The sequence below is a fragment of the Sinohyriopsis cumingii genome, chromosome 12 (genome assembly GCF_028554795.1).
Source record: "Sinohyriopsis cumingii isolate HCF-2022 chromosome 12, ASM2855479v2, whole genome shotgun sequence".
Lineage (NCBI taxonomy): Eukaryota > Metazoa > Mollusca > Bivalvia > Unionida > Unionidae > Sinohyriopsis > Sinohyriopsis cumingii.
This window is the reverse complement of record NC_142972.1, coordinates 67,578,400-67,604,121: the sequence shown is the minus strand read 5'-3', so window position 1 is coordinate 67,604,121 and position 25,722 is coordinate 67,578,400. Positions and strand designations below refer to the sequence as shown.

At 34.2% G+C, this 25,722-nt stretch overlaps 3 protein-coding genes across 8 annotated transcripts in view; all 3 read left to right on the top strand.

Annotated features, from left to right (window-relative positions):
• Positions 1-5,354, top strand: part of LOC149786641 (thymidine phosphorylase-like) — a 39,582-nt gene extending 34,228 nt beyond the window's left edge. The window contains exons 7-9 of one of the 5 annotated variants that reach the window (XR_016424992.1): positions 70-210; positions 1,123-1,208; positions 5,045-5,354. Coding sequence is in view for 3 of the 5 variants with exons in the window: in XM_089977152.1 (XP_089833278.1) it covers positions 70-210; positions 791-930 (281 nt within the window). In the remaining 2 variants the exon portion in view is untranslated. Of the gene's footprint in view, positions 1-69; positions 211-790 lie in introns of all 5 variants that reach the window. The other 4 variants (XR_016424991.1, XM_089977153.1, XM_089977154.1 and 1 more) reach the window with 4 other exon arrangements.
• LOC149786638 (thymidine phosphorylase-like) overlaps positions 1-25,722 on the top strand; it is a 257,020-nt gene that overhangs the window by 126,011 nt on the left and 105,287 nt on the right. The window lies entirely within an intron of this gene.
• The window catches only part of LOC149786640 (thymidine phosphorylase-like), a 35,570-nt gene continuing 17,328 nt past the window's right edge, over positions 7,481-25,722 (top strand). The window contains exons 1-2 of one of the 2 annotated variants that reach the window (XM_089977155.1): positions 7,553-7,638; positions 25,483-25,541. In XM_089977155.1, coding sequence (XP_089833281.1) covers positions 25,538-25,541 — 4 coding nt within the window. In that variant the 5' untranslated portion in view covers positions 7,553-7,638; positions 25,483-25,537. Of the gene's footprint in view, positions 7,639-25,482; positions 25,542-25,722 lie in introns of both variants that reach the window. The other variant, XM_089977156.1, reaches the window with a different exon arrangement.

Below are 25,722 nucleotides of genomic sequence, written 5' to 3'. Positions count from 1 at the left end.
TTTGAAATCTCTCTAGATTTTGACATGTTCTACATAGCAGAATAATGTGCCTGCTCTTATATTATGCAGGCTACATCAACAAAATTGATGCTATGAATTGCGCTCTCGTATCCGGAAAGTTGGGAGCTGGCAGAGCCAAGACAGACGACAAAATCAACTTTGGTGTTGGATTAGAAGTCCTCTTTTCCGTGGGACAAATGATTCAAGAAGGTAGGTAAAGTCGCATTCTCGTATGAAGGTAATTCAAGATACGAAGGATGCTTGGACCGAATACCTACGGTACACCTAACAATCTACTATCAAATTCCACTTAAAAGTCTCTCTATGAGATTGTGTAGTAAGAAAGAGAGAGAGAGAGAGAGAGAGAGAGAGAGAGAGAGATTCAGTTGTTTGTATATACATAAGTGGAATAGATGAGACAGCGAGTTCTCCTAGATTTGTACGTAGAAAAGCGAAATCGCATCCATATAAAGTATGCCTAATATTAGTTCCGATATTTTTGGTTTAGTCTTTAACCTTTCTTTCCAAAGAATTAGAGTTTGTAGAATGTGGTGGATTTTTCGATTTGAAAATCTTGTATACTCTTTTCTATTGGACAGAAGTTGGGTACGAAACCTGTACATGGAGACATCGAGGTTGATTTGAATAGTCTAAGATTTATAGGGGACTTATAAATGTATCAGCGTTGCTCATCTAAACAATTATCTATTTTACAATTAGCGCAAGATTCCGATGTTTCTTTGCATGCATACAATAAACTGTCTAGCATATGTTGGTTGTATTCTTTTAGGAGACAGTTGGATTCGTGTCCACCATGATGAAGAAGTGCTGAATCCCTTTCTAGTACAGTTATTGATGGACGGATTTTCTGTTGAATCTAGCCCAGTCTCTGATTTACGAGCAAGCAGAGTAATTGATATCATTACCTAACCATATTTTGCTCCTATATCTTGTCAAACTTGCAAATGCATCGAAATCTAGACTAAGCTATCAACGAATTCTGTAAGTAGGCTCTCCTTGAAGAAAAGAAAGAAATTCTCAACAAGGACAGTCGCCATACTTAAAAGAATAGTCAGATTTATTATTCTAAAGATTAATATAATCTCCATTTTGTATTGTCAGGATAGGGAAATCGAACCCGAAGGGACAATGTATTTTCTAGGAAAAAGGCTCACAGAGTTTCCAGTAAGCGACGTAAGGTTGGAAAGGTATTTTGAATACTGTTTAATTGTCCTGAATTTCGAAAGTGATTTAATGCCAAGATTGCTCGATTACGGGTATAATTTCTAACTTCTGCTTAAGAAATAAAAACTTATATAGCTTATCAAGATAAATATAGTCTATTTGAACGTATCAGTACTAATCGAGCAAGAATCTGATGGCTAGATAAAAAGATAAGTTGAGGATTATATCAAGTCATTACAAGGGTGCATCTAGCGATTATAACCATATATAACGTTTGGCTACCTTTGATTTGGCGACCTTAGTTTCAGATGAATTCTAACATTATTTTGTTTCTTTTTATGAATACCAGGGTCACAAGGATACGCTTGCAACAAAATAAAGATGAAGCAATGGTGTGGTCACTGAAACATGATATACCCTGTTTGTGCTCAGATTTGATTGCCCTTTTTAATGAAACACTAAACTCATTATCAAACATCGAAACTACTCGACCTGATTAACACATTTGCTTTACAATTTATAGTAGTCTTTGCGTTAGTATACAGACCAGTAACCCTATCTTCACTCAGTAATCGAGAAACCAGTTAAAGCTGAAATGCATTGAATAAAGATTGATTTCTATCCTCGCTATTATGAACAAATAGATATGCTACATTTTGTGACTCTTTGTCTAGTCGTTTTATTCAAGATTTATAAAAAACCTCCCTAAATTTCATTATGTTTATAGAGTTCTATTTTATACAGAAAAATGAAACTCGAACGTGGGCTGGTGTTGAAAATTGCAGAATGTTACAATTTTTTTGTCATAATCTATGTAACAGAGAGAAACAAAACCAAAATGTTTTTGTAAAATTTAACAAATCATTTAATTATCAAAGTTTCAAATTGAAAATGTAAGAGAACTTACTGTATTATGAATTGAATCCGAAATAATTCTAAAACGTTCTATTCAAGTAAAAAATAATAGAATGTTTCGAATGAATTTCAGATCCTCTACTGTACGTATCACGATGGAATTGTCCTTAATTCCTTTGAATAATTCACAATAGTCTCAGGATCATGTTCTAGTCCAAGGAGTACTTTGTAATTCCAACGAATAATCCTAACAAATGTCTCTTCTCAAATTATCTAAACACAGCGTCAAACACATCTGTAGACCGAGTTTTAACATATGAAACAAGAATCAGAGATAGGAAGGAATCCGAAATAGGAATGACTCTGATTTTTCAGTTCTCTCCTTATATACGCCTTCAAGAGTATATTATGACTATATGTCGCAATATACTCTACGTGATAGATCTTACTACCCAGTCTAATATTTCAAAATGCCTATTTATGTGACCTAATCCACTCAATAGGAAATACCTTAATTCTTATATCAACCCACTTGAATGGCCTATCCGATGAGAAACAACCCCAGACTCACATCAGGTCTTATTGTTAATATTATTATTAATAGTCGTACACACCAACTTAAACAACTATCTATAGATCCTACGCATTCTAATCTTTATTTTTTAAATAAAAATATTATCATTGTTGCGAGTCAATGCTCTTAAAAAAGTTAAGAAAAGAGTGAAAGACATCTAGCTTTTTAAAATTTAACAGATATAATTTGTTTCCCTAGCATACAAAGTGTAAATGAGAAAAAAATGTTTACCGTATTGCAAATTAAATCACAAAATAATCCAAGAATTCCAGTCATAAGTCCAAGTAATTTAAAGCGCTGAATAAAACTCAGTACAAGTCCCGTGTGTGTGATTTCAATTTTTGACGTAGCTTTAACAATATTTCACTCATATCGCTACGATGTCTGCAGTTTGGCAGTTTATAATGATGTCTAGCAGTGAGGCATCGTGCCGCATACATGTATCATGGTGTCCCTCCTAGTCACATTATCATAGCACCAGGTCGACCAGTCCTAACACTAACCTCTTAATGCTGAGCGCCAAGTGAGGCAGCTGTTAGTACCATTTTTATAAGTCTTTGTTATGACTCGGCCGGGGATTGAGCCCATGACCTCCCGCGTTCGAAGCTGACGCTCTAACCACAAGGCCACCGGAGCGGTCAGTACAAGTCCTGAAGAAATCCAAAAACTGAAGGCGATGACTTGAATTTTATAGCTTATAGAGTGTTGATATATCAAAAGTCTTTTGTTGAATCACATTAATATAATTCCAGGTTTGGATTATGTATAAATTCAAGTGAATGTCTTTATCCAAGAATCTTATCAGAGCACTTTATTATTTCCAGAGACAATAATGACTTTAATTCAATAATGTAAAGAAAATAAAATTCAGCTGGTCACCCCATAATAGAACTTGAAAATGCTAGATGTTAAAGCACGAAGGACCAAGTCATTACAATTACAAGATTATGTAGTTCTCAACCTGACCTCAGGTCACAATTTGCATCTTCTAAAAATAAATTACCTAATGAAACCTTCTAGAACGATCCCGATGTTTACAAAATCAAAACCATAACCTGGGTTACACTCAGGAAATTCCAAATCTTAGACCCAAATAAACATATTTGCTTCTTCTATTAATAAAGATCCTGAGATTAAGCCCATACAGATAGAGAATAATTTAGCTACGTATTAGTTGTTTACATGTGCGTATCAGTTGTTTATATGTAGTGAAATAAAGGAAGTCAATCGGATAAGGCAGTACTGAACTCAAATTTGGACAAGATCAAGTCGAACATACAATGTTACATTACAAAATATTATGAATGAAATAATTAAAAAAAAAACACTAACAAACAATTACATTAAAATATACATAACAGTCATGAATACAAATTACTAATAATAAACACAATCATATACCAAGAGTTACGAAAAATATAGATATACGTAACACCTCCTGACATAAAGAAAAGAAATACTTATGTATTAAAACTTTCTGTTTTAGTTGAAACAAACACACGTATGATAATAGAGTAAAATTACTCAGGCATATGTCTGATAAATAACACTATCTTTTTTTGTATTTTTTTTAATACAAATTAAAGCATTACAGAACCTTATACACTTGCAAGTGTACCTGCGATGCAGTTGTATTTTCCCTTGATGTGCCAATTGTCGATGCTATATTCTTGCAACATCAAACTCCATCGCGGCAACCTCTAATGTTTGCTTTTCATTTCGTTAATTAAAGTAAGGGGATTGTGATCATTGGATACAATAATCTTAGATGGAGCAGAATTAATATACACTTCAAAGTGTTGTAAAGTCAAGCTTACAACCAAGCACTCTTTCTCGATCGTTAAATAATTTCTCTGGTCCTTGTGTATTTTTTTAATGGAATAGTACACTGGATGATCGACACCATTGTTGTCTTCTTGAATTAATACCCCACCAACCCCTAGATCACTTGCATCAACAAATATTTCAAATAATTGTTTGAAATCTGGAGCTGAAAAGACAGGTGTCATTTAAATTTTTAGCAATTCTTTTTCAAAATGCGGAAAATAGTTATACACATATTTTTCTTTAGAGAGGAGTACTAACCTAATATTTTGGGTTACATCAAAAAGTGAATTTTCATCAGTAAAGTATCTTTTGCTTGCCAGTTCTAATACTTTTAATTGTAATTGCATTTTCATTTCGTTTGTATTTACAAGTTCATTTGCATTTCTTCTTTTTCGTTTTGCAATTGCATTTCTCGTTCTTTTTTATTTGCATCTTCATTGGTCTCTCTTCTCTTTCTCTTTCTTCTTTCTTAATTTGATTTTCTCTCTCTTTGTATGTTTTTGGCATTGTATTAGCATTACTGTTATTTTTTTTGAAGATGAATGTTTCCAAATTCTGTTTCCATCTAACTTTTTGACTTCAATTCTTTTAATTTCATTTCAGAGCTAGATAGAGATTTACTAATAATCCCAAAGCACTTAGATCAGAAAAGTCTTTTTCCATCGAATATTGGACCAAAATGTTTTTCATTTCCTGTTTTGACATAGACGGTTTTATATCCGAAAGATAATAGTGGCTGGATAGCTATTTCAACTCATTTTTCTTAAACAGTCCAACACTTCCTGCATTGGAATGGAAAAAAAGACTCTCCGCCTTGCTGATATTATGAAAGCTTGTTGGTTCTACTGTGCAAAATCAGAGGACAAATCACAATTAATTTGAAAATGAAATTGATTAAACTTTTCAAAATCAATTTTAACTTTTCTGAAATATATTTGAAATTTGTATACCGGGACCCTCCCCCCAATTTCTGTTACGATTATATGGTTACAAACAATGTAATAGAAAGAAGCAAAACCATCAAGTTTTGGAAAACGTAGGAAATAGTTTAATTATCAAAATTATACAATGGAAATCAGGGGGAAATTACAGTATTATAAATTAAATCTATAATCCTAAAATATTCTATTCAAGTCCAAAAGAATCGATTATTCCGAATGAATTTCAGATTCTCCAGTGTACGTATCACAATGACATTATCCAGATTTCCACTGAATAATTCATAAGAGTCCCAGGTGTTTTAGTCGAATGAGAGCTTTGTAATTTCAACATAAGAAACATAACAAATGTCTCCTCTCAAATTATCTAAATACAACATCAAACACATATGTTTGGTGATTTTAACATATGAAACATGAACCCGAAATAGGAATAAATTCAAAATAGGAATGAATCCTCATACTCATTTCTCTCCTAATATATACCTGCAAGAGTCTGTTACGAATATATTTCGCAGTGTACCCTACGTGATAGATCTTACTACCCAATCTGATATTTCAAAATACCTATTAATGTAACCTAACCCTATCAGTAGAAAAATACCTCAATTCTTTAAAAAATCCTACCTGACCACAGTGTCCAATGGGAAACAAACCCAAACTCTTAACAGGTCTTACTAATAATATTATTATTAATGGTCGTAAAAACCAACGCCAGTAACTATTTAAAGATCCTACGTATTCTTCGCTTGCAATATCTTAAAATAAAATTTTATACCCCTGTACAAAAATTAACTATCTAATAATTTGACTCTATATGATCATTACTATTTATAATCATGAATAGAAATTACATAAAATATAGCTACAATCATGTGCAAAGAGTTACAAAAAATATATATATACATAACACAGAATAAATGCTGCATTTGCCAACTTCATAATGCAAATTATATATGAGCGCCGTCGTCCTCCACCAAAAATTTCCCTTTCTATGACCAAAGGTGTTGTTACAGTATCATCATGGATCACGGTGGTGCTGATTCAGAAAAAATTAAAATTCACGAGTTTTACGGTACACGTAGCGTTATAAATTTCTTGCTGTCGCACTGTTGATACTTTCATCGTCTCTACCACTATATCATGTAAATAGAACTGCATTTTCACTGCATTTTATTACATTCCTAACGGAATTCAACTCAAAATAATTCAAGAAAAACAACAGAAATTGTAGCTTGCCTTATACACATGGCTCAAAGTTTTGTTTGAGCGCCAGAGCGGATTCGGAAAAAGTAAATAGAAACTGTGCGGCTGTTATAATGGGTAATATTTTATTGCTTAGTGTACATGGGCATTGCCAGTTTATCACATAAAGGATACAATACTTGTTACAGTTCATAATCATAAGATAATGTCATGCTCATCTAATTATAGAAGCAGTTTTTTATGTCCATTGAATGACTCTCCCTCCCTCCCTCTCTCCCTCCCTCCCTCTCTCTCTCGGTGGTAACAAAACAGCGGTGATATGAACCATTTAACACCTCGTTGTGCAAGAGTTTTACGTTCGAAAGTGAATTATGCTGTATAAAATGAAGACATATTTGTTTTCCTGGACAAGTTCTAAAGCTTCGTCCACAAGTTAAGAATGTTTTAATAGCCTCGACACAATGTGGGGTTGGATATCGGTAATGTCTTACACTCTGCACATTGAAGTTTGGACATGTTTAGTTAGGATCAGACCTTAAGCACACTTTCTTCCTGCAAACCGACACTACCTTCACGTGAAGGATTGCATGTGTCTATGTAATGCACGGTATTTATCTCTCAAGTGATAAATCTATCGTATTTCTTTTTTAGTCCATGTTCGACGGTTTCACTAAATAAAGCTTTTGGAGATAAGCTATAACATACATTATTGTGACCGTATGTATTCAAAATTAAATATAAAAAGTTAAAGCCAATGTTTCTGCCTTTTGTTATCTTCTTGGCTAGCACCCTTATTCGGGTAGAAACAATTTTCAATGCAAAAAGCACTGCAATAAGCAAATAAACGTGACTTATGAAATCCAAAAATCGATACTTTCATGATAATAAAAAGATATAGATAACCTTTGGCCAAGGACACATTACATTTAATTGTTCAAACGTTAAAGTCTTGTGTTAGTGTGTGTGCGTGCGTGTTGCCACGAATTTAAGGAGAACTATTTCAAAAGAACATCTTTCATTACCAGAAGAAGAGGACGTACACCACTATTTTCGGTAAGAGATCTCTGAAACATCTAGTACTCATATTCAATCGTATCAGACATCAATACTAAAAAGATTTCAAAACGCACATTTTGTGATTTTACAATTTCACCAGGGACTATCTTGCCTTTACAACGGCACTTAGCACAGTTGCTTTTTGACTTGTTAGATTTGTTCATGATATGTTACTCAGGTTTATTTCTGGCCATTGTTTAAGAAATTCAAACATTGTTTCATGCAACTTGATGCAGGAAGAAATATGAACATAAATGTCATTTCAAATTTAGTTATTAGTGTATGGATATAGAGCATCAACGACAAATATACACGGAAAAGATGAAAAATGTTTATATCTAATCTGATATTTTCTTAACAACCATGAAAATAAAACCTAATGTCAGAAATTAAATCAAACCACCTCATATTTATAACATATATCGTACAAAGAAATTTGGAGAGGGGGCTAAAAGTGGCCATTATTCCATATGGACCTTTGACCTCGCCGTGAATACATGGTCGGATTGTGTAAATCAATGAGATTATACAAAATGGAAGTAGATACACAGAGTTAACAATAATCATGTAACTAAATACTTCAAGTATTATAATTTCGAGATCGTTCTTTTTCGGCAATATCCGACATCGAATTTCTTCGAATTAGTTCAAGAAAATCTTTTCCTGAATCATTCGGTGAGTTCTCTCATTTTGGAAAGCGAAAGACCAGATCTGTAAAAGACAAACTAATTTCAAAATGGAGAGAGTTTCCAGACTGTAAGTTCGAAGGCGTAATAGATGGCTCTTTTGTTGTCGCTTGATGCATGATGTTATCCTTAGATTCGCATTCGAAACACGCGAATTTGAAAATAATGGTATCTTTCAAACACACAGAGGAAAACAAATAAAATCGTTTCAAACAACTATCACTCTATCCAGTGACTTCCACAGTAAAATAGCATAAATAACATTTTTTTCTTCTCAGTATATATCGTAGATGATATTACATTTTATTTGTGAAAGAAACACACTTTTTTATGGCGATGACTAGTAAATTAGTCACAAGATGAAACATGAAAGAACTCCGCAAGTCCTGCGGTAAATGGATTCAACAGTAACTTAAACAATACTACAAATGAACATGTACTTAACAGGATAAATGTCAAGGTTAAGAGGCTTGTATCTTCCAATTTAATGGACACTAAATTTAATTCATGATCACGAATGACACACATGCGTATGTTTAAATAATGTGTTCATTGGAAAAGTACAGTCTGGCATTCCGTAGTATATAAATATGGAATTAATAGTGATGTAAATATAACTGAAAAGAATGTCATATTAATATGGGTAGAAATAGATGAAGAAAAGTTGAAGAGAATATAAAATGTTACGTAGAAGAAAGTTAGTGTATGGGATGGTTAACCATTCTTTTTTTGATGGATATCGGACTGAACAATAGGAAAATAAAATAAAATCGCATACCAGATACATCACACAAATGACACTCTACACTTGTGACCGACTGAGGCGGCCATTATCAGTTTTTGATCCATGATCACTAATTTCGATGATGTAGATTGTTACGAACATAAAGTATTTGATTGTCAATTACAAAGGTTATGGTCAGAATATGTAGAATAATGGGCAGGAAATGACGTTTTCGTAATCAAACAGCGTACTGTGCTTCCTTACCGTCTCCGATCACTGTAATTACACTATTTTTTATAATGCATAAAGATATATAAAGTGTAAACGAATGAATAACTGACAAACTCAAGCAGATGGTACACTGAGCTATTTATCTCCATCATCTGTGTATTCCTCGCTACGTGAGTTGTAAATATGTACGCGCACGTGTGGCGAATGTTAGACCCTTCAAAGGCATAATAGGAGCCGACCGTAAAAGTCTTGTTTATTTCTGCAAGTTGGAAATATCGTGATTAAAACAATACTCATAGGTATGTATATGTGTGTAAATGCAAAAACAAAAAGGAAATTTGACACCGAGCAGTGAAAAATTAGTTTTAACTGCCTTAAGCGCTTAAACGCATCCAGGGGGTAACTGCCGTAAGCGCTTAAACGCATCCGGGGGGTAAAGGTCTTTAAAGACGACTTCCATGAGTATATATATAACACAAACGCCGATAATTGGTCTCTCTCTCTCTCTTTCTCTCTCTCTCTCTCTCTCTCTCTCTCTCTCTCTCTCTCTATATATATATATATATATATATAAAATTGTAATTAAAAACAACATAAACGCCGATAAATCTTATATAGGTATATATGTTTTTCATCATCTAAACGTAACAGCTAGCAGACGTCTATTCTCTCAATAAACAACTATTATTTGATTTATTGGATAATCTGTAATAAAATGTAACATGATGTATATTGGACAAACACTTCAACAAGTTTCTCGAAGTATGAATAATCATCGCTTTCTTATAAAAAAAATTGTATGGATCCTCATTTCTCCTATAAAATTGCAGTACATGTTAATACCAATATTCGCTTTTTACCTAATTTATACTGTGTATGGAGAGATGAATAGACTATTTGAAGCAAATTATTAGATTCATACTTTAGATTCTTTTTGCATCCCAATGGCCTTAATACTAAGGCGCTGTATAAAACTGCAAACTATTTTAGTACAAAACTTGATATGTTGTATGCCCTTTATAAATAAATAAATGTATGTATGACTGTTTGTTTCTACGCTCTCTCTCTCTCTCTCTCTCTCTCTATATATATATATATATATATATATATCGTAGAAACATGTTAACTTTCGCAGTATTTCCATTCTTTTCCATTGAATTGGAGTATAAATAAATCTCATTAGTCCACGCACAAGTTGAACATCAGCCTTGACAACAAAAAAAAAGTTTAAATTAAAGAAACACGTCGTAATCAACCTTGTTCATAAGCACGCAAAGCATAAACATTAGATATCTATTCAACATATGTTAGAGTGTAGCGTAAATGAACTTTAATAAGGACGATATATATCTTTCTGCTCTCTTATCCTGGTCCTAAGATTTACTTTTATTATAGACATCTACATCAAGAACAGCAGTAGGTTGAATAACGGTATACGTGATTGATATCACACCTTTAGCAGATAAAGGTTGAACAGACCACTTTTTTGACTGGTCCAAATGCCAAAATAAAAATAATTAATTAAATGGCGTGAATAACTTTAAAAATCAAGGTATTCTAACCACAGTGAGCCTTCTTAAATTGGGTTAGTTTATTTTTTTTTCTCGGACTGAAAAATCAGAGATAAGCGCAAATATATTACGAAATTGAGCCAACTTGGGGTCGCACCCTCTCTTCTGCTATAATTAAATCATTATCATATCAATAATGCCACCAGCTAAAGAACCTCACACTGCTAGATTAGTAGAGAGAGACTAGAAGCAATCAAAAAATTTCTTCCTGTTTGTGATTCTGTTAGACAATAATTACAGCAGTGTCAAGAAGCACAAGTTGAATTTGCAGAAGGCATATAACAGTTATTTAAACCCGTTACAGAAGTTACCGAAAGAGTTGCAATAGCTGCTGAAGGTCTTCTTCCATCAGTAAGACAAACTGCTGAGCAAACTGAAAAGATGACAAGAAGAACTAAACAAACGAAAAAGATTTTACGAGATCTTCCAACTAAAATAACTAATGCTCATCCTCCAATTCCCACCGATGAAATTGGAGAAATTCCTACTGGAGTAAGAGATATCAAAGATCGTATACCAGAAGTAAGAACAGAACAAGCATGGACCAGAGTTGATATAAACGATAAATTTACCGAAGAAGGTATTAACTACATACAAACACTTGACCTAGGTTGGCTAGCTGGGTTTGCTGTGCAAAGTTATGGTCACCGAGCAGTAGTTTTAAAATCCAAGTATGTCGATGTTATAGGTCGTGATAACTGGTACAAATGAATATATCGCATATACCATGGAGCTGATCAGGCTCGAATCAGTGATGCTAACTATACGTTATTTATTAACGCAGTAGATGATTAAGAGTTTTAAAAAGAAAGGGAACGGGTGTTGCCAGCAATGGAACAAGAGTAGAAACAGCGAGACATAAAAACGAAGAACTGACTTAGAGAGAAACTGAGCGGAAAGAGAAATTGTCTCTTTTATCAAGTAAAAAAGATTCTAAAGAAGAATTTCATGATGATCCTCCCGGCGCTACTGGTAGCGGTTTTCCTGGAAGTGGTCTTATTGCTTGTCCTAACAATATTCTCGACGACGTGCAACGACTAGAAGTTCTCATAGGAGGAAAACGTGCAGGAAATAATTCTCCGTAAATCGTTAATCAAATATCTGATATTTTTCGAAAATTATTCACTAGCTGGATTATGGATCGCAGTATTTATTGTTCCTTTATTGATGAAATTACTGATGATTATTGCAGCGACTAAACAATTAACTAGTAGATATATAAAAAATGAATATACATAATGCTCAACGTGGACCGATCATGGTCAGGGCAGTAAATTCACGATTATCAACTTACGAAACAGTTTACGGCGATGGACTCGGCGATGTTGTTAAAGGTTTATTTGCGAGAATAGCCCTAAAATCAATACCGATTTCAAAATAACTAGGAATGAAATCTATTGAACTTGTTCGTGAAAACATTCCTGGCACAGTTGGTAATGTTGCAGGTAAAGCGTTCTCGACAATCAGGACTAACACGACTAATACGACGAAAAACTCAACCACCAGTGCTTAAGTTATTCCCGCAAATGTCAGGAAAATAAAAAATCAAGCCGCAAATCAAAAACTAGTGAAACTGGCTGCTAATGAAGTTGTTCCTACAAAGTTAACTGATGAAATTATACCGACAAATACAAGTTTTATTTCAGGAAGTGGTCTTCGTGTTAGACGATAACAATTATAATAATATGTTCAAACGTGTATCCGATCCTGCATTCTATATAGACGTACCTGTTCTCAAAGATGAATCGATAAGTGATTATCAGTTTTATTTTTTTGACGCAAAACAATCAAATCAAAGTGGTCGAATCGAATTACAGGTTCAAGATACAAGCAGACATTTCTTACCCGCTGAGGCTTTTATTGAGGTAGAATGAGAGCTTGTAACAGATGTTCCTCTTAATACAGCATATGGAGGTGATGTTATAGTTGGTTTTGTTAACAATGGTATTATGGCGTTATTTGATAGTGCCACTTACATGATTGATGGAAGAAATATTGAAACAATTCAAAAAGACGTTGATGTTGCTACAACGATAATAGGTTTAGCAAGATATTCAGATGATTATACTAGATCATCTAGACCGTCAATGATGTTCGCCAAGGATAACGCTGTTCATCCTGAAACTAACCAGTATGACATAAGACGACCAAGAAATAATGCGATCAATAAACAAATTATTAAAAACATAATTGATTTTGCTGATAGCGTAGTGTATGATTCAACAAATAAATAATTATTTCTGGAATCATATATGATTACAGATATTTTTTTACCAACATTTGTAACACCAGAATTTGCCACTGACAGACTAAAGTAATCACTCAATGATATTATCAATGAAAACCTTCCTTTAAATTGTCGAGTTACGGAGAAGAATAGCTCCACCTCCAGTTATTCTCAAACATGACAATGATCCCTACGGGGGCGGCATTCATATTTCACAGGGAATTGTTAATATAACTTCAACGATCGCAGTCAATCTTGTGTGTGATGTAATTGATGGCAGTATCAAATAGATCTTGAAAAATGAAATCAAGCTTAACAACGATATATTTTCTATACATTTACACCGCAAGTACCTCCTGCCTATTTGATTGTACAAGAACCGATCAATCCTGTTTATCTACGGTGTCATAATAATCTATTATCACGAATATATTTCAAACTTACTGACCATTCCGAACACTTAATTGACCAGCGTGGAGAATTTCTTAATATAATTTTTTTTTGTAAAATCGTAGAACTTTGATCTTAACAATTTTCAACCTCAACGTGAAATCAGATTTATTTTATTCTGATGACAATATTTTTTTGTGTGGAAAATTGTCAAGGAAAATTCGTCAGATTTCTTAAATTTTGAGGGCAATAACCTCAGCACCATTTTCTTTAATTGATTTTAGGATTTTTGGTTGAAATATAATATAAAATGATTAATTTTAGCGAATTTTCAACAAAATTAAGACCAAAAAAATCACAAAAAATCAAAATCAATTAGAGAAACGCTGGGGGTTTGACCCTCACGATTTTGGAAATTTGGCGAATTTCTTGGTTAAAAACGACTTAACTAGGTTAAAAAACGAGAATTTTGATTAATTTTCATGAAAAAAGAACAAAATTTTAGAATATTTCGAAACCATAAAAATCATAGAAAAATAATATATTTCAGAAAAATAAAAATCATAAAAAATATATTTTACAATTACGCGGAGAATTTCTTAATATAAATCTGTATGTAAAATCATAGATTTTCAATCTTAACCATTTTCATGATATTTTAGTATCATATATAACTTTTTGATTTCATAGCATGATCCAAAGAATTTTATTCTTGACTTTTGGGAATCTACGGACAATATTTTTATTACAATGATTTTTATATGTTCTGAAATATTTTTTTCTTCTTCTGAAGTTTGTCAATTTTTATGACAAATCCGAGACTTTTATTCTAAATTCATCGTTTTCTCACTGATTTGTCAAAGGAAATCTGTCAGATTTCCTAATTCTTGAGGGTAAAATCCCCAGCGATTCTCTAAATGATTTATCGATAAATCGAAAATTTTTCCTTTTTTTGCTCGAAAATCAGTCAAAAAAGGAGCAAACACACATGCAAAACATCATTTTTAGGTGTGTTATACAAGAATTTATCGATAAATCATTTAGAAAATCGCTCGAGGTTTGACCCGATGAAAATCTGTAATTTGACTGATTTATTTTGACAAATCAATTTTGATTAAAAATCTCGGATTTATCAAACAAAATCAACAAAACATATTTTAATCAGAATTTTAAAAAAAATTAAATAAAAATAAATATGAATAAATATTTTAAGATCAATTTAAAAAAAAAATAAATATTACACGTGATCAGCGACTTGGACCCCATTTACCATAACTTTCATTTTCAGTGACTTTGTCAATCTTTTCACGTTCACCAGTAACATAGTTACTTTGGATCGCTTCACGATCTGACATAATTTTTCTTAATTGTCTTATACGAGTATTAATTGTTTTTATTTGCTTCGTATTCACGAGATAATTCTGAACTAATTTTTTTTACTGCGAGAGAGAGAGAGAGAGAGAGAGAGAGAGAGGGACAAATTCCCTCACCTCATTTTCTTTTACTGTAGCTAACGATTGAAACATCGTTTTACGAACTTGTATTCCGATGGTAGCGTGTATCCACATTCATATTTACGTTCTTGTAATGTTTCAAAATCAGAAATAATTTTTTTCAGGAATTAGTTCATCAGATATATTTATGCCGTTTAATTTTTAATAGCAGAAATAATATCATTGATATTTTAGTAATTCATTATGCAATATATGATATATATTTAAAAGAAAAAATATTTACACAACACAAAGACCACGAATATAAACAATCTTTGATCTATCGAAGAAACAAATCCCATGTGAACTCCTAGATTGCCACAGCATTCTAGAAGGTTCAGAGGGCACAAAATATATACAATCTTAGATCTAAGGACGAATCAACATAATTGTTTGATTTAATTATATCACATCACAACATTAACGTATCCTATGGACGAAACAACATTAACTTAATTCTATGGATGGCACAACATACACGGGAGCCATTCCCTACGCTCAAAAGATTTTTGCACACCCTCACCCATTATCAACCCCGGGAGAGTGCAAAATGAGCACCCACCTCGTAGAGACATGGTGTGAGGGGGTGTTTTTTCCTGTTGAGTTTCGTATTGAGGTGAGTATATAAAAATCGCGAACTATGCGCAACCATCGACAGTTGTCAGTCATGGGACTCGATCGCCAGTCGTCGAGTATCAGACTTGTGTGCTTTAGCAATGAGCTACGGAGACAACTGACAGATATATGTTTTAGAAATTATTATAAAGTTACCCATGTTGGATCGCAAGATACAACTCGAATTCAGTTCTGCACACGCAATTTCCGAAGAAATACGCAATATAAACGTATTTCTACTTAACAAGTCAGATTAAAGAAGTTAGTTGTTTCTGACTGCACCGCAGCCTGCTAGTTGTTCCAGGGGAAGGGAATGATAGTTTGGCCTTAGTCTGTGGGTTCATAAAGGTCCCAGGGCCCCGATTGGCCGAGTGGTCTAAAGCGCTCTTCGTTACGGATCACTGCCATCTCACCTCTGTCTGCGGCGGTTCGAGTCTAGAATTCAGCTAATGTGGGTTTGTGAGAAAGTTTGCCAGTAGCTTCTCGTGGGTCGGTGGTTCTTTCTGGTGTTTTCCTGGGTTCTTCCTCCACCATTAATACTGGCCGCCATGTATAGCCTATCGTGTGCTGAAAAATGGCGTTAAAACCCAGAACAACAACAACAACAACAACAACATAAAGGTCCCTTACAGTTGAATAGTTGGCTGTGATGAGTGGGAATAGAACCACGCTGATAACTGTGACCGGCCGCGGCAAGGGATGGAAACCTCTAGAATGGTCCTGGTTGCGTCACATCGCTAGGTTCTTGCTGCATTTAGTAAGTTATTTTCTGGATAATATATATACCTGAAAATAATTCAGCAAATGGTGTGACTCGATCTTGTATTTTTCTTAAATATAATCGCAGAAAAAATACAGATGAACCAGGAAACCGGACGAATTAAGAAAAACAAAAATATTGTTTCTTAAAAAATATATTATTTATCGTTAATAAATAATTACACATACCGTACTGAAGTCCTTGATATGAAACAACGGGAAGTACAAGGGATATAACTGATACTTTCTTGTATAGCAATAATTGAGCCACTCTCGACAAACCGATATTGAAGGCGGAAGTAAATAAGTACGGTTTGTCGAATTAACATTACAGTATTACAGATTGTGTTTTTTTTCTTCTTGAACTATTAGATTTTGTGACTTTAGGAATACATGACAAGAGAGAATTAAACGCAAAAAAATATTTATTTACAAGTCAATATTATTGTGCAATCTATCTCGTTGATTTCTATCAACCACGTTAAATATCCGCGTCAGAGTTATCTCGGTTGTCTGTATCTAACACGATTGGGACATAAAAAATAAAATCCCGTTATTATACTTGTGTGAAAAAGCCAAATTGGTTATTTTATCTGCTACACGTTTTACCCCGCGTGGGTTAATCCTGAAATACTTACCAGCTGCGGTCATTGACTGAAATATTATTTCGTTACAGGTTTCAATATTAAAAGATTTAACCTCCTTAGGAATCGTTCTGTGTTTACCTGTCCCCCCACGTGCAGAATTCTCGCTCTGGGTGATAACTTGAAGGTTCTGTAAATAATTATTAAGTTTTTGTCCGTCAATATGATCGATCACAAGACCATCTTTGAGCACCCCATGAAAAGCCTCGAATAGGAACCTATGATTGAAATACCTCTTTCCCAAGCAGTAAATCTAAGATAACCAGCGTTATCAACAGTGTCAACTGGCCTTTTCAGCCGACAGTGTCTGATTACACCATCACGAGATGTTTCATAATTTTTGATGACAGGATGTCTGACAAATTCTATTTGCTCCATTTATATATAATATTATTTGTCTAAATTATAATTTGTCTTTACAGATCTAGCTATATAATCTTCAGGATTTCTTATAACTTTGACAGAGTCAGGGTCGTTATTTGTTTAATCATAATAACGTTTTAGTTCTCTATATCTTTTAGCACCACATTGCTCATACAACTGCGTTTTCCATCTAAATCCAACACCACATCGTAAACACGGCTTTGGACCAAGACGTTCTCATTGCACATTTTGCGAATGTTGTCCGCAGAATTCATTTACGCAAGATTTGTTACAAGGGGTTAAAGACCCTACCATCAACCACTTGAACTGATTTGTTATTTGAGTCATTATATATATAATATTTTTTATTTAAATACTTGTCTAAAATATAATATGGAAGAGTTTGAGAGATTATCTACAATCGAGTCCTGGAAAATGTCGTCTCCTAAATCCAGGTTCGATCTTGACAGAATAACTCCTGACTTAGGGAGGAGAACTCTGGCCGTTCCGTCGAATATTCTGATTAATATTATTCGGAATGCTAAAAAAGAATTTCGTGGTGATAGGGCATCTCACGCGTGGTCGAGAATGTCATTGATGCCAGAATGAACTATGAGCGGGTGGAAAAGAATTATTGATTATCTGAACGATCAATGATATTTTTTTCAGAATAAAGTTTATTGTGCAAGCAGAAACGGATTTCGCTGAGTGGAGTATCCGTGACAAACGTGACTCTGTCCTTGCCAATGGAAAAACCGCTGTGTTAAGTAAAAATTCCAAGCCAGGAATGCTGACTGGAATTGACAGACCATATTACGCTCGAGCGTATCCTTTGACCGCGGTTGTTTTTATGTAATTTATCAGCTAAATGATAACCCCAACATTAATGATCTTGCATCAATGAAACTGTCAAGGCTGAATTGTGTAGCCGAACGAGTAATCGAACATTTTACAAACGCGATGCGTGGAAATGGGTTAACGGATATACGACGTGAAAAAATAAACCAATGGGCTGAATCTGTCAAGGATACCGGAGCTACAATAAATGAAGACGCAGAGTTATGAAAGAAATTAAAATTTCCAATTAAAGTAAAAACGTTAACCGGGGTGATTTTATATGAATCAAAGAATAAATCTAGAGGGGCTCCCATTGAAATTATTGATCATAATGCGAGACCTGGACCAGCGCAGTCACAATATTTCCACGAGATCGAACCATAAGATTTTACCCAGAGAAAGACCCTGGAAAAAACATGTTGGACTTTATTCACGAAATAAATAAAAACGATCCTGTCAGTATGGCTATTTCAGAGTTCCGATGATGAAAAATATGATTAATTTGTACGACCTAACGGCGAAATATATCGTAAAGAATCTCTCCAACAATAAATGAAAAATCTTGCGCAGAAAGTTTCAACAGAAGATATTGAGCAATTACGAAATAATTGTTTTACAGTTCCATGTGCTGCAGCTCACTTTGCAAGAGACAAAAATTCGTGGAAGCCAACACGATTTGAAAGACGTACAATTAAGTTGCTGTGAATACGGACACGGTGGATTGTGGAATATAGAGTATGACCACAACGACGTTATTTCTATGGTTGCGTGTTATCCGGGAAGTTGTCTTGGTTACGGAGAATGTTCTGGATATTTTAAAAGATTTAGACACCCCATAAACGAAATGACTAGAGTATCGATAAATAGACCACTACCTGATTTTGATATAATCGGATTCGCTCGTATTGTATCATTCGAGTTTGCTATGGGTCTTCATCCGATCTATTATGTTTGGCTTGGTAGGCACTTTTCAGAAAACGTTGGACACCAATAGTTTTATTACGATATATGATTGATTGTAAAATACTGATATCGCTGATTATAACTGAGGCAATTATATCATATAGGAAGCAGACCGAAGTTTGGTTACCACCACCTGATGATGATAAAACCGCAAAAGATCTCGGTCGAAGAATAATCGGTAAATTTACTCAAGGTGGGGCATATGATCACAAAAGACATTATGCACGACTAATTCTAGATGATACTGAATATAATTTTATAATCGCTGATGCAACAAAGAGAAATATATTTGTAAGTCGAGAAAACGCTTATTTATCTGACGGAACACGGTTAGGTACAATTGTTGGTTATATTGATGGTGAATCACCTCAGTTTACTGATTTAAGATCCTTAATGCTCGCTTATGTTTCTATAAATTTATTATCGATGACAAATAGATTCCCTTGTACTGCGGTCAGGGTTGCTACGGATTCATTTTATATCGAAAAAAGAATATTCAGAATTACTGACTCGTTTTAGAAGTACTGATGCATCATGGGGCGAATGGAGAATAAAACAGGAAATTTATATAATTATTCCGAATCCGCATATTTGGGATTAAAGTTATTTATTACAAAAATAATCAGATATCAGAATTATCGCCTGCGGCATCTGTGTATGATCCAGTATCCAGACACAAGACTGTTTATCTAAACGGACCGGCTGGTTCTGGTAAGACGACTCAAGCGATCAAATTATTTCGACAGAGTTCGAAGGATATGGTTGTTTTAACACCTACACGCAGACTCGCAAGAGAAATGAAACAGCGAGGAGTGCAATCATGTACTTATCACAGCTTTTTTCGATACAACGGTGAAACATTGACTCCTGATCGAATGGGAGAGAACTATTTTCCAAAAATTATTATTTGGGACGAGATATGTACAGTGTTGCTAGATACATTAAAAATGTTTCTCGATTGGCTGTTATTGAAAAAATACAGCTGTGGTCATGTGCGGAGATCATGGTCAACCACCGCCGTTTGTTTGGCCATTTCCGCACGAGTGGCTAAAGAATTTTGTGGATTATTACGAGGAGATAACTGATGATCATAGATCTCTTGATGTAGAATTAAGGGCGTTTAAGAAATTAATCAAACTACAACCGAATAAAACTCAGTGTGAAGTAATGCGTAAAATAATTTCAGAAACTTCCATGAACGACTTTCTGCAAGTGTGGAGACCAAATGATTTGATAGTGGCAAGTAGAAAGATAGTTCGTGATACACTTCAACAGCGGTTATTTGAAAAGCATAAAGAACAGTTTTCGGATTTACGGGTACCATTGTGTTATAGAACAGCTGATACACGACGACAGAATATCGACGTTGATATACCAGGACAGACTGAGAAATAGAATCTCGTATTAAATTATGTTGTCGCAGTTGATGTCAGTGTTGTTGAAGATGCGCTACACGCTGGTAAATCTCCGTGAACGTTAGGATACGCAATGAAAATTCACTCATCTCAGGGGTTAACCATCAAAGATACTAAGGTTTGGATTGTCGATGATCGTGTCGAGTGGTCAAATGCAGTGTCGCGAGATCTCGTATCCTGAATTATTTTCTTCGCATACTGATATCCAAATAACCGCTCAGCAAGTGTTCAATTAAATCGTTCAACAATTGCCTGATCACGATGAATTGCAGTATGTCCTCGTCTGATTTTGATATTATGTTGCTTCATCAACGATGATACTGCACCAATAAATTCCTTGCCAGTATCAGCTTGTAGTAAATGTGGCCATTGTAATGGTCCTCGTTGATAAATTCGTTCAAAAGCAGATACAACTTCAGTTGCTGTTTTAGTTGATAATGGCTCTGCCTCTCTATATCTACTTGGAACGTCAATGACAGTTAATGCGTATTTGTACGTTAATCGGCGTCTTCCACTTTTGATAATTTCATGTGGTAAAAATAAAATATCAGCCTGATGAACTTCATTAGGAATGCTGATATCAAAATGTGCATGCTGAATTCGTTTAGGCCGTGGTAGACATTTGCCATATTGCCTGTCGTGGTAACCATGCTGGGCGACAGAACATGTGACATTTGCTGCATCAGCGAGTTTACTTATAGCTGCTCTACCTTTCCAATATCCTCTTGGGCTGTAATAAATCGATTCCATTACAATAATTGTTGATTAATTACCAGCTCCGAATAATAATTTACCTTTCATCGCAGATCTTACCAACCAATTAGCTAATGTTTCTCTGATATTTTTATTCTTTATGGAATTTAATGAATGAATCAACTTCACATCTGCAATATGTCTATCTTCTAGGTTTTTGATTTTATATGCTACATCATGAACGTGACATGCTTTATCAGATCATTTATAGGATATTCACCAGGTCTTGGTTGATCTTGGTTATCAAGTCGGATATCAAGTCGGTTACCAGGACCACAATAATTATATCCAGGGAAATGTTTTTCTCCTGGATATTTAGCCCAAGGAGTTCCTGGTAATTTTCCTAATGAAGTAGCGATATCACCACCAATTTTCCTTGACTTGTCAAGGGAAATAAATTTGCATTTGTTTGTATCACATCGCACACATTTACCTGTAAGTGCAGGCTTTTTATTTTTTGTTATTATTGTTGCTAGAATACTCGTAGGATTATGTGCTCTACATCGAACACAATATAATTCCATAGTATTTATTATATTTATATAACATGGATGTCATTGATGTCTCAGCGGCACGAAAGCAAGAGCCAGTCAAACATCATCCAGCGCAACCAAATTATATTAAAATGATAATAATAGGTCCTTCTGGAACTGGTAAGACGCAATTATTACTTAATTTGATAATAAGATGGCTCAAATGGGATAAGTTGTATTTAGTAGCTCCGTCAGTTGATGATCAGAGATGCTATGAAGTACTTAAAGATTTTAATGAAAATGCAAATTTGTTGGACGAAGACGGCGGTGATATTATTAATTTTATAACTGATATTGATAAAGCACCATCTGCAGACAAGTTTGATGGATTTATTAACAATTTAGTTGTATACGATGATGTGATGCTGGACAAACAATCAAATCCAGCTAGAATATTTTCTCGTGGCAGACATAAAAACACAGTTGTAATTTATGTTACTCAGCGATACACACAACTATAAAAAATAATCAGATATAGCTGTAATATATTAGTTGTGTTTAATAGAGTCGATACACATATGTTGCGAAATATTCATCAGACTTGGTGTAGCGGTGACATGGATATAATTAAATTTAAAAACTTCTTTTCGCGAGCGCAGTCAATCCCACACAGATTTATAACAATAACTTTACATGATCCTCGATCACGTTATCGTATATGTCTTGATAAACTCTTTGATTGAGAGATTGATATGAGAATGATTTAATTATAGCAGCAGAGAGGGTGTGACCTCAAGTTGGTTCAATTTCGTAATATATTTGCGCTTATCTCTGATTTTTCAGTCTGAGAAAAAGACAACAAAATAAAATAAACTAACCCACTTAGAGAAGCCTCAGTATGGTTAGACTACCTTGATTTTTAAAGTTATTTACACCATTTAATCTTTTCATTTACGAAGGTTTATTTCGGAATTTGGACCCTTCAAAAAAGTGGTCTGTTCACCATTTCTTCTGCTCCTTTCTAGTAGCATACGAACGTTTCCTATTGTTTGATGTCAACTATTTTTTGGGTGTGCATGTGCCATAGATTGACTCGGTAGAAACGAACTAGCCACTTTCTTTATCACAGTGCCACATTGCAGCTCATGTTTCAGGCGGTTTACTCTGAGCTTCACTTGGTTTTCAATATGTGGAATATTTTGCTTTTTTTAAAAAAGAAACCTGAAGGTAATGAAGGAAAGTGTTCAGAATGTGAAACAATGACTACATGTTTTCTCCTGCAAGTTTCGAGGAGACCAGTCATTGCATAATGTATGTTAATCTTACTTAATGTGACATGACGTTAGCATATGAGACCAAACGCACAACAATATGTAAAGGAGGAATGTATACCGATATGCAAAAGATTCCGTCAATCTAACGAAATAAAATGTATAACCCGTGGCTGCTTTTTGACAAATAAAATGAAAATTTCGTCCAAAAGACACACACACACACACACACACATACACGCGCGCGCGCGCGCACGCGCGCACGCACGCACACACACACACATACACACACACCCACCCCTCTTCTGCGTGGAGTAGAAAAACCAAAGTAATGCACTTTCGAATTACTACCTTTCAACCGCTCCAGTGGCCTAGTGGTTAGAGCGTCCGCCTCGGATGCGGCGGTCGCGTGTTGGAACCACAGCCGAGTCATACCAAAGACTTACAAAAATGTTACTAACAGCTGCCTCGCTTGGCGCTCACCATTAAGAGGTTAGTAATATGACTTGTCGGCCTGGTGTCAGGATAATGTTACTGGGTGGGACATCACGCTACATGTCTGCAGCATGATTTCCTGGTGCTAGACATCACTATACACTGTCACACTGTATACATCGTAGCGATATGACTGATTTTTTTTAAAGCTACTTTAAAAATCTAAATTACACACGCACAGTCACACACGCACAAACAGTACCTTCCACGTTGATATTTAGTTCACACTGAAATTCACATAAATAATTAGAACAAATATAGTATTACTACGTGAAAATGAATCCATCTGTATTTGAAATAAGAAGAGAGATACTTACATTATGCTCCTCTAATGCAACATTATTTTAATGAAAATAAATGTAACTAGATTATTAATGGAGAAATTGCAAGTTTACAGAGAGACACATTTACACAATGTTTTCTTCAGTCGGAAAAGTTGGTTTTTGAAACGTACCACAACTTACTCTGAATACTTGTTTTATCGTGAACAAAAATATTTAAATCTAGATCAACTCAGAATCTTCGGATGTTTTTTTATCATTACTCCATTTCATTATTATCATTATTATTATTATTATTTTTTATTTATTTATTTTATTTTTTATATATTGTTATGTACATTTAATTTAATTGTTTGATCTTTTAGTTTTAATATATTTTTTATTTCATCACATGTTATTATAATGTAACATTGTTTAATGGACTTGATCTTGTTCAGAACAGAGTTCAATTCTGTTTGATCTGATTGATATTTTATAAATTATTTTTTATTTCATAGATGTAAACATCTAAAACTAGCTTCTTTATCCTCTATGGGTAAATGAAACTTTGTTTCTAGTTGCTGACCTTGTTTCAAAATCAGTGACAGCTTTGGTAAACGATTTGTTACATTTGTTTTGCATATTCTTTCTCAGAGTAAGAATTATTAAGCTGAGTCAAGGTCATACTTGGAGTATGTAATATTTATCACGTTCCATATGCTGACAAACTTCTATTTACTTCTAGATATAAATACCTTGATCCTCATCAGGGGATGTATTTTGCGTCGTAATCATTCGTATAACTGATGTTCAGATAAAGGTTTGTCAGTTTGGACTCTAAATTTTGACATGTTAAGTTGTGCATTTTGAGTTGTATTGTGACCAGTTTGGGATGAATTTTTATTTCTTCAAATTATTGAATTCAGGTTATTTTCCCTGGAAATACAAAAGTGCTCTGATATAATTCTGCAACATATACATTTGTTGGAATTTATGCTGAATTCAAAACTGGAGGAATATTTATGTAATTCAACAAGAACTAGACACTACAGCACTTCGTGTGTTATTCCAGACGTCATCACCTTCCATCTTGAATTTCATTAGGATTCGAAATGAGATTCACTTAGAACTTTTCTCTGATAGGATTTATGTTTATAATTCTCGGATTAATTTTTGATTTAATCAGCAAAGCTTGTTGTCTTCACTCTTTTCTGTTACTTATTTTAAGAGCATAGACTCGTCACAATATAGGCATAAAACGTCTATAATCCTTGCCAGAAACATATCCAAAAATAGAATGTATAATGAACAGTTTGGCTCTGTTTTGACGGATTTGCCCGTGAGGAAAATTCCCAGAGCAGTCATAAAATAAATAGATAGATAGATAAATAAATAAATAAATAAATAAACAAATATATGCGCACACCTCATAATGTATTAATGGGGTAATTACATTGATTTGAAATTCACATATATGGATGAAAACTTGTTTCAAGTTTCCCAAATGTTCCTCTTGAAGCACGTCTAAATTTAAAATTCCACTTACGACGCCATCTTTCTACCGGTGTAAGGCAATTTTTATCTATGTTAAAGTGTTGAGTTTTATATTCTAGACTTTAACTTTTTTTATAATTTTAAATGAATGTTAAAAAGATTTTACTTCTTTTGCAGCTCCTAGTCAACGACTTCACTACGTCATCTACAACAATATTATTCTTCACTTAAAATGTGTAAATACAAGCTATATTTTAATACACAGTGTAATATCGGATATTATATTGTTAATGAAAACACCTGCAATATAGTTATTGAATAAGACGTCCTGATCCCACACACTGTAATGAGTTTTGAAATGTCATCTGTGGGATTATGTTCTCCCTCATCTGCATGTTTTCATACCCACAGACCTCA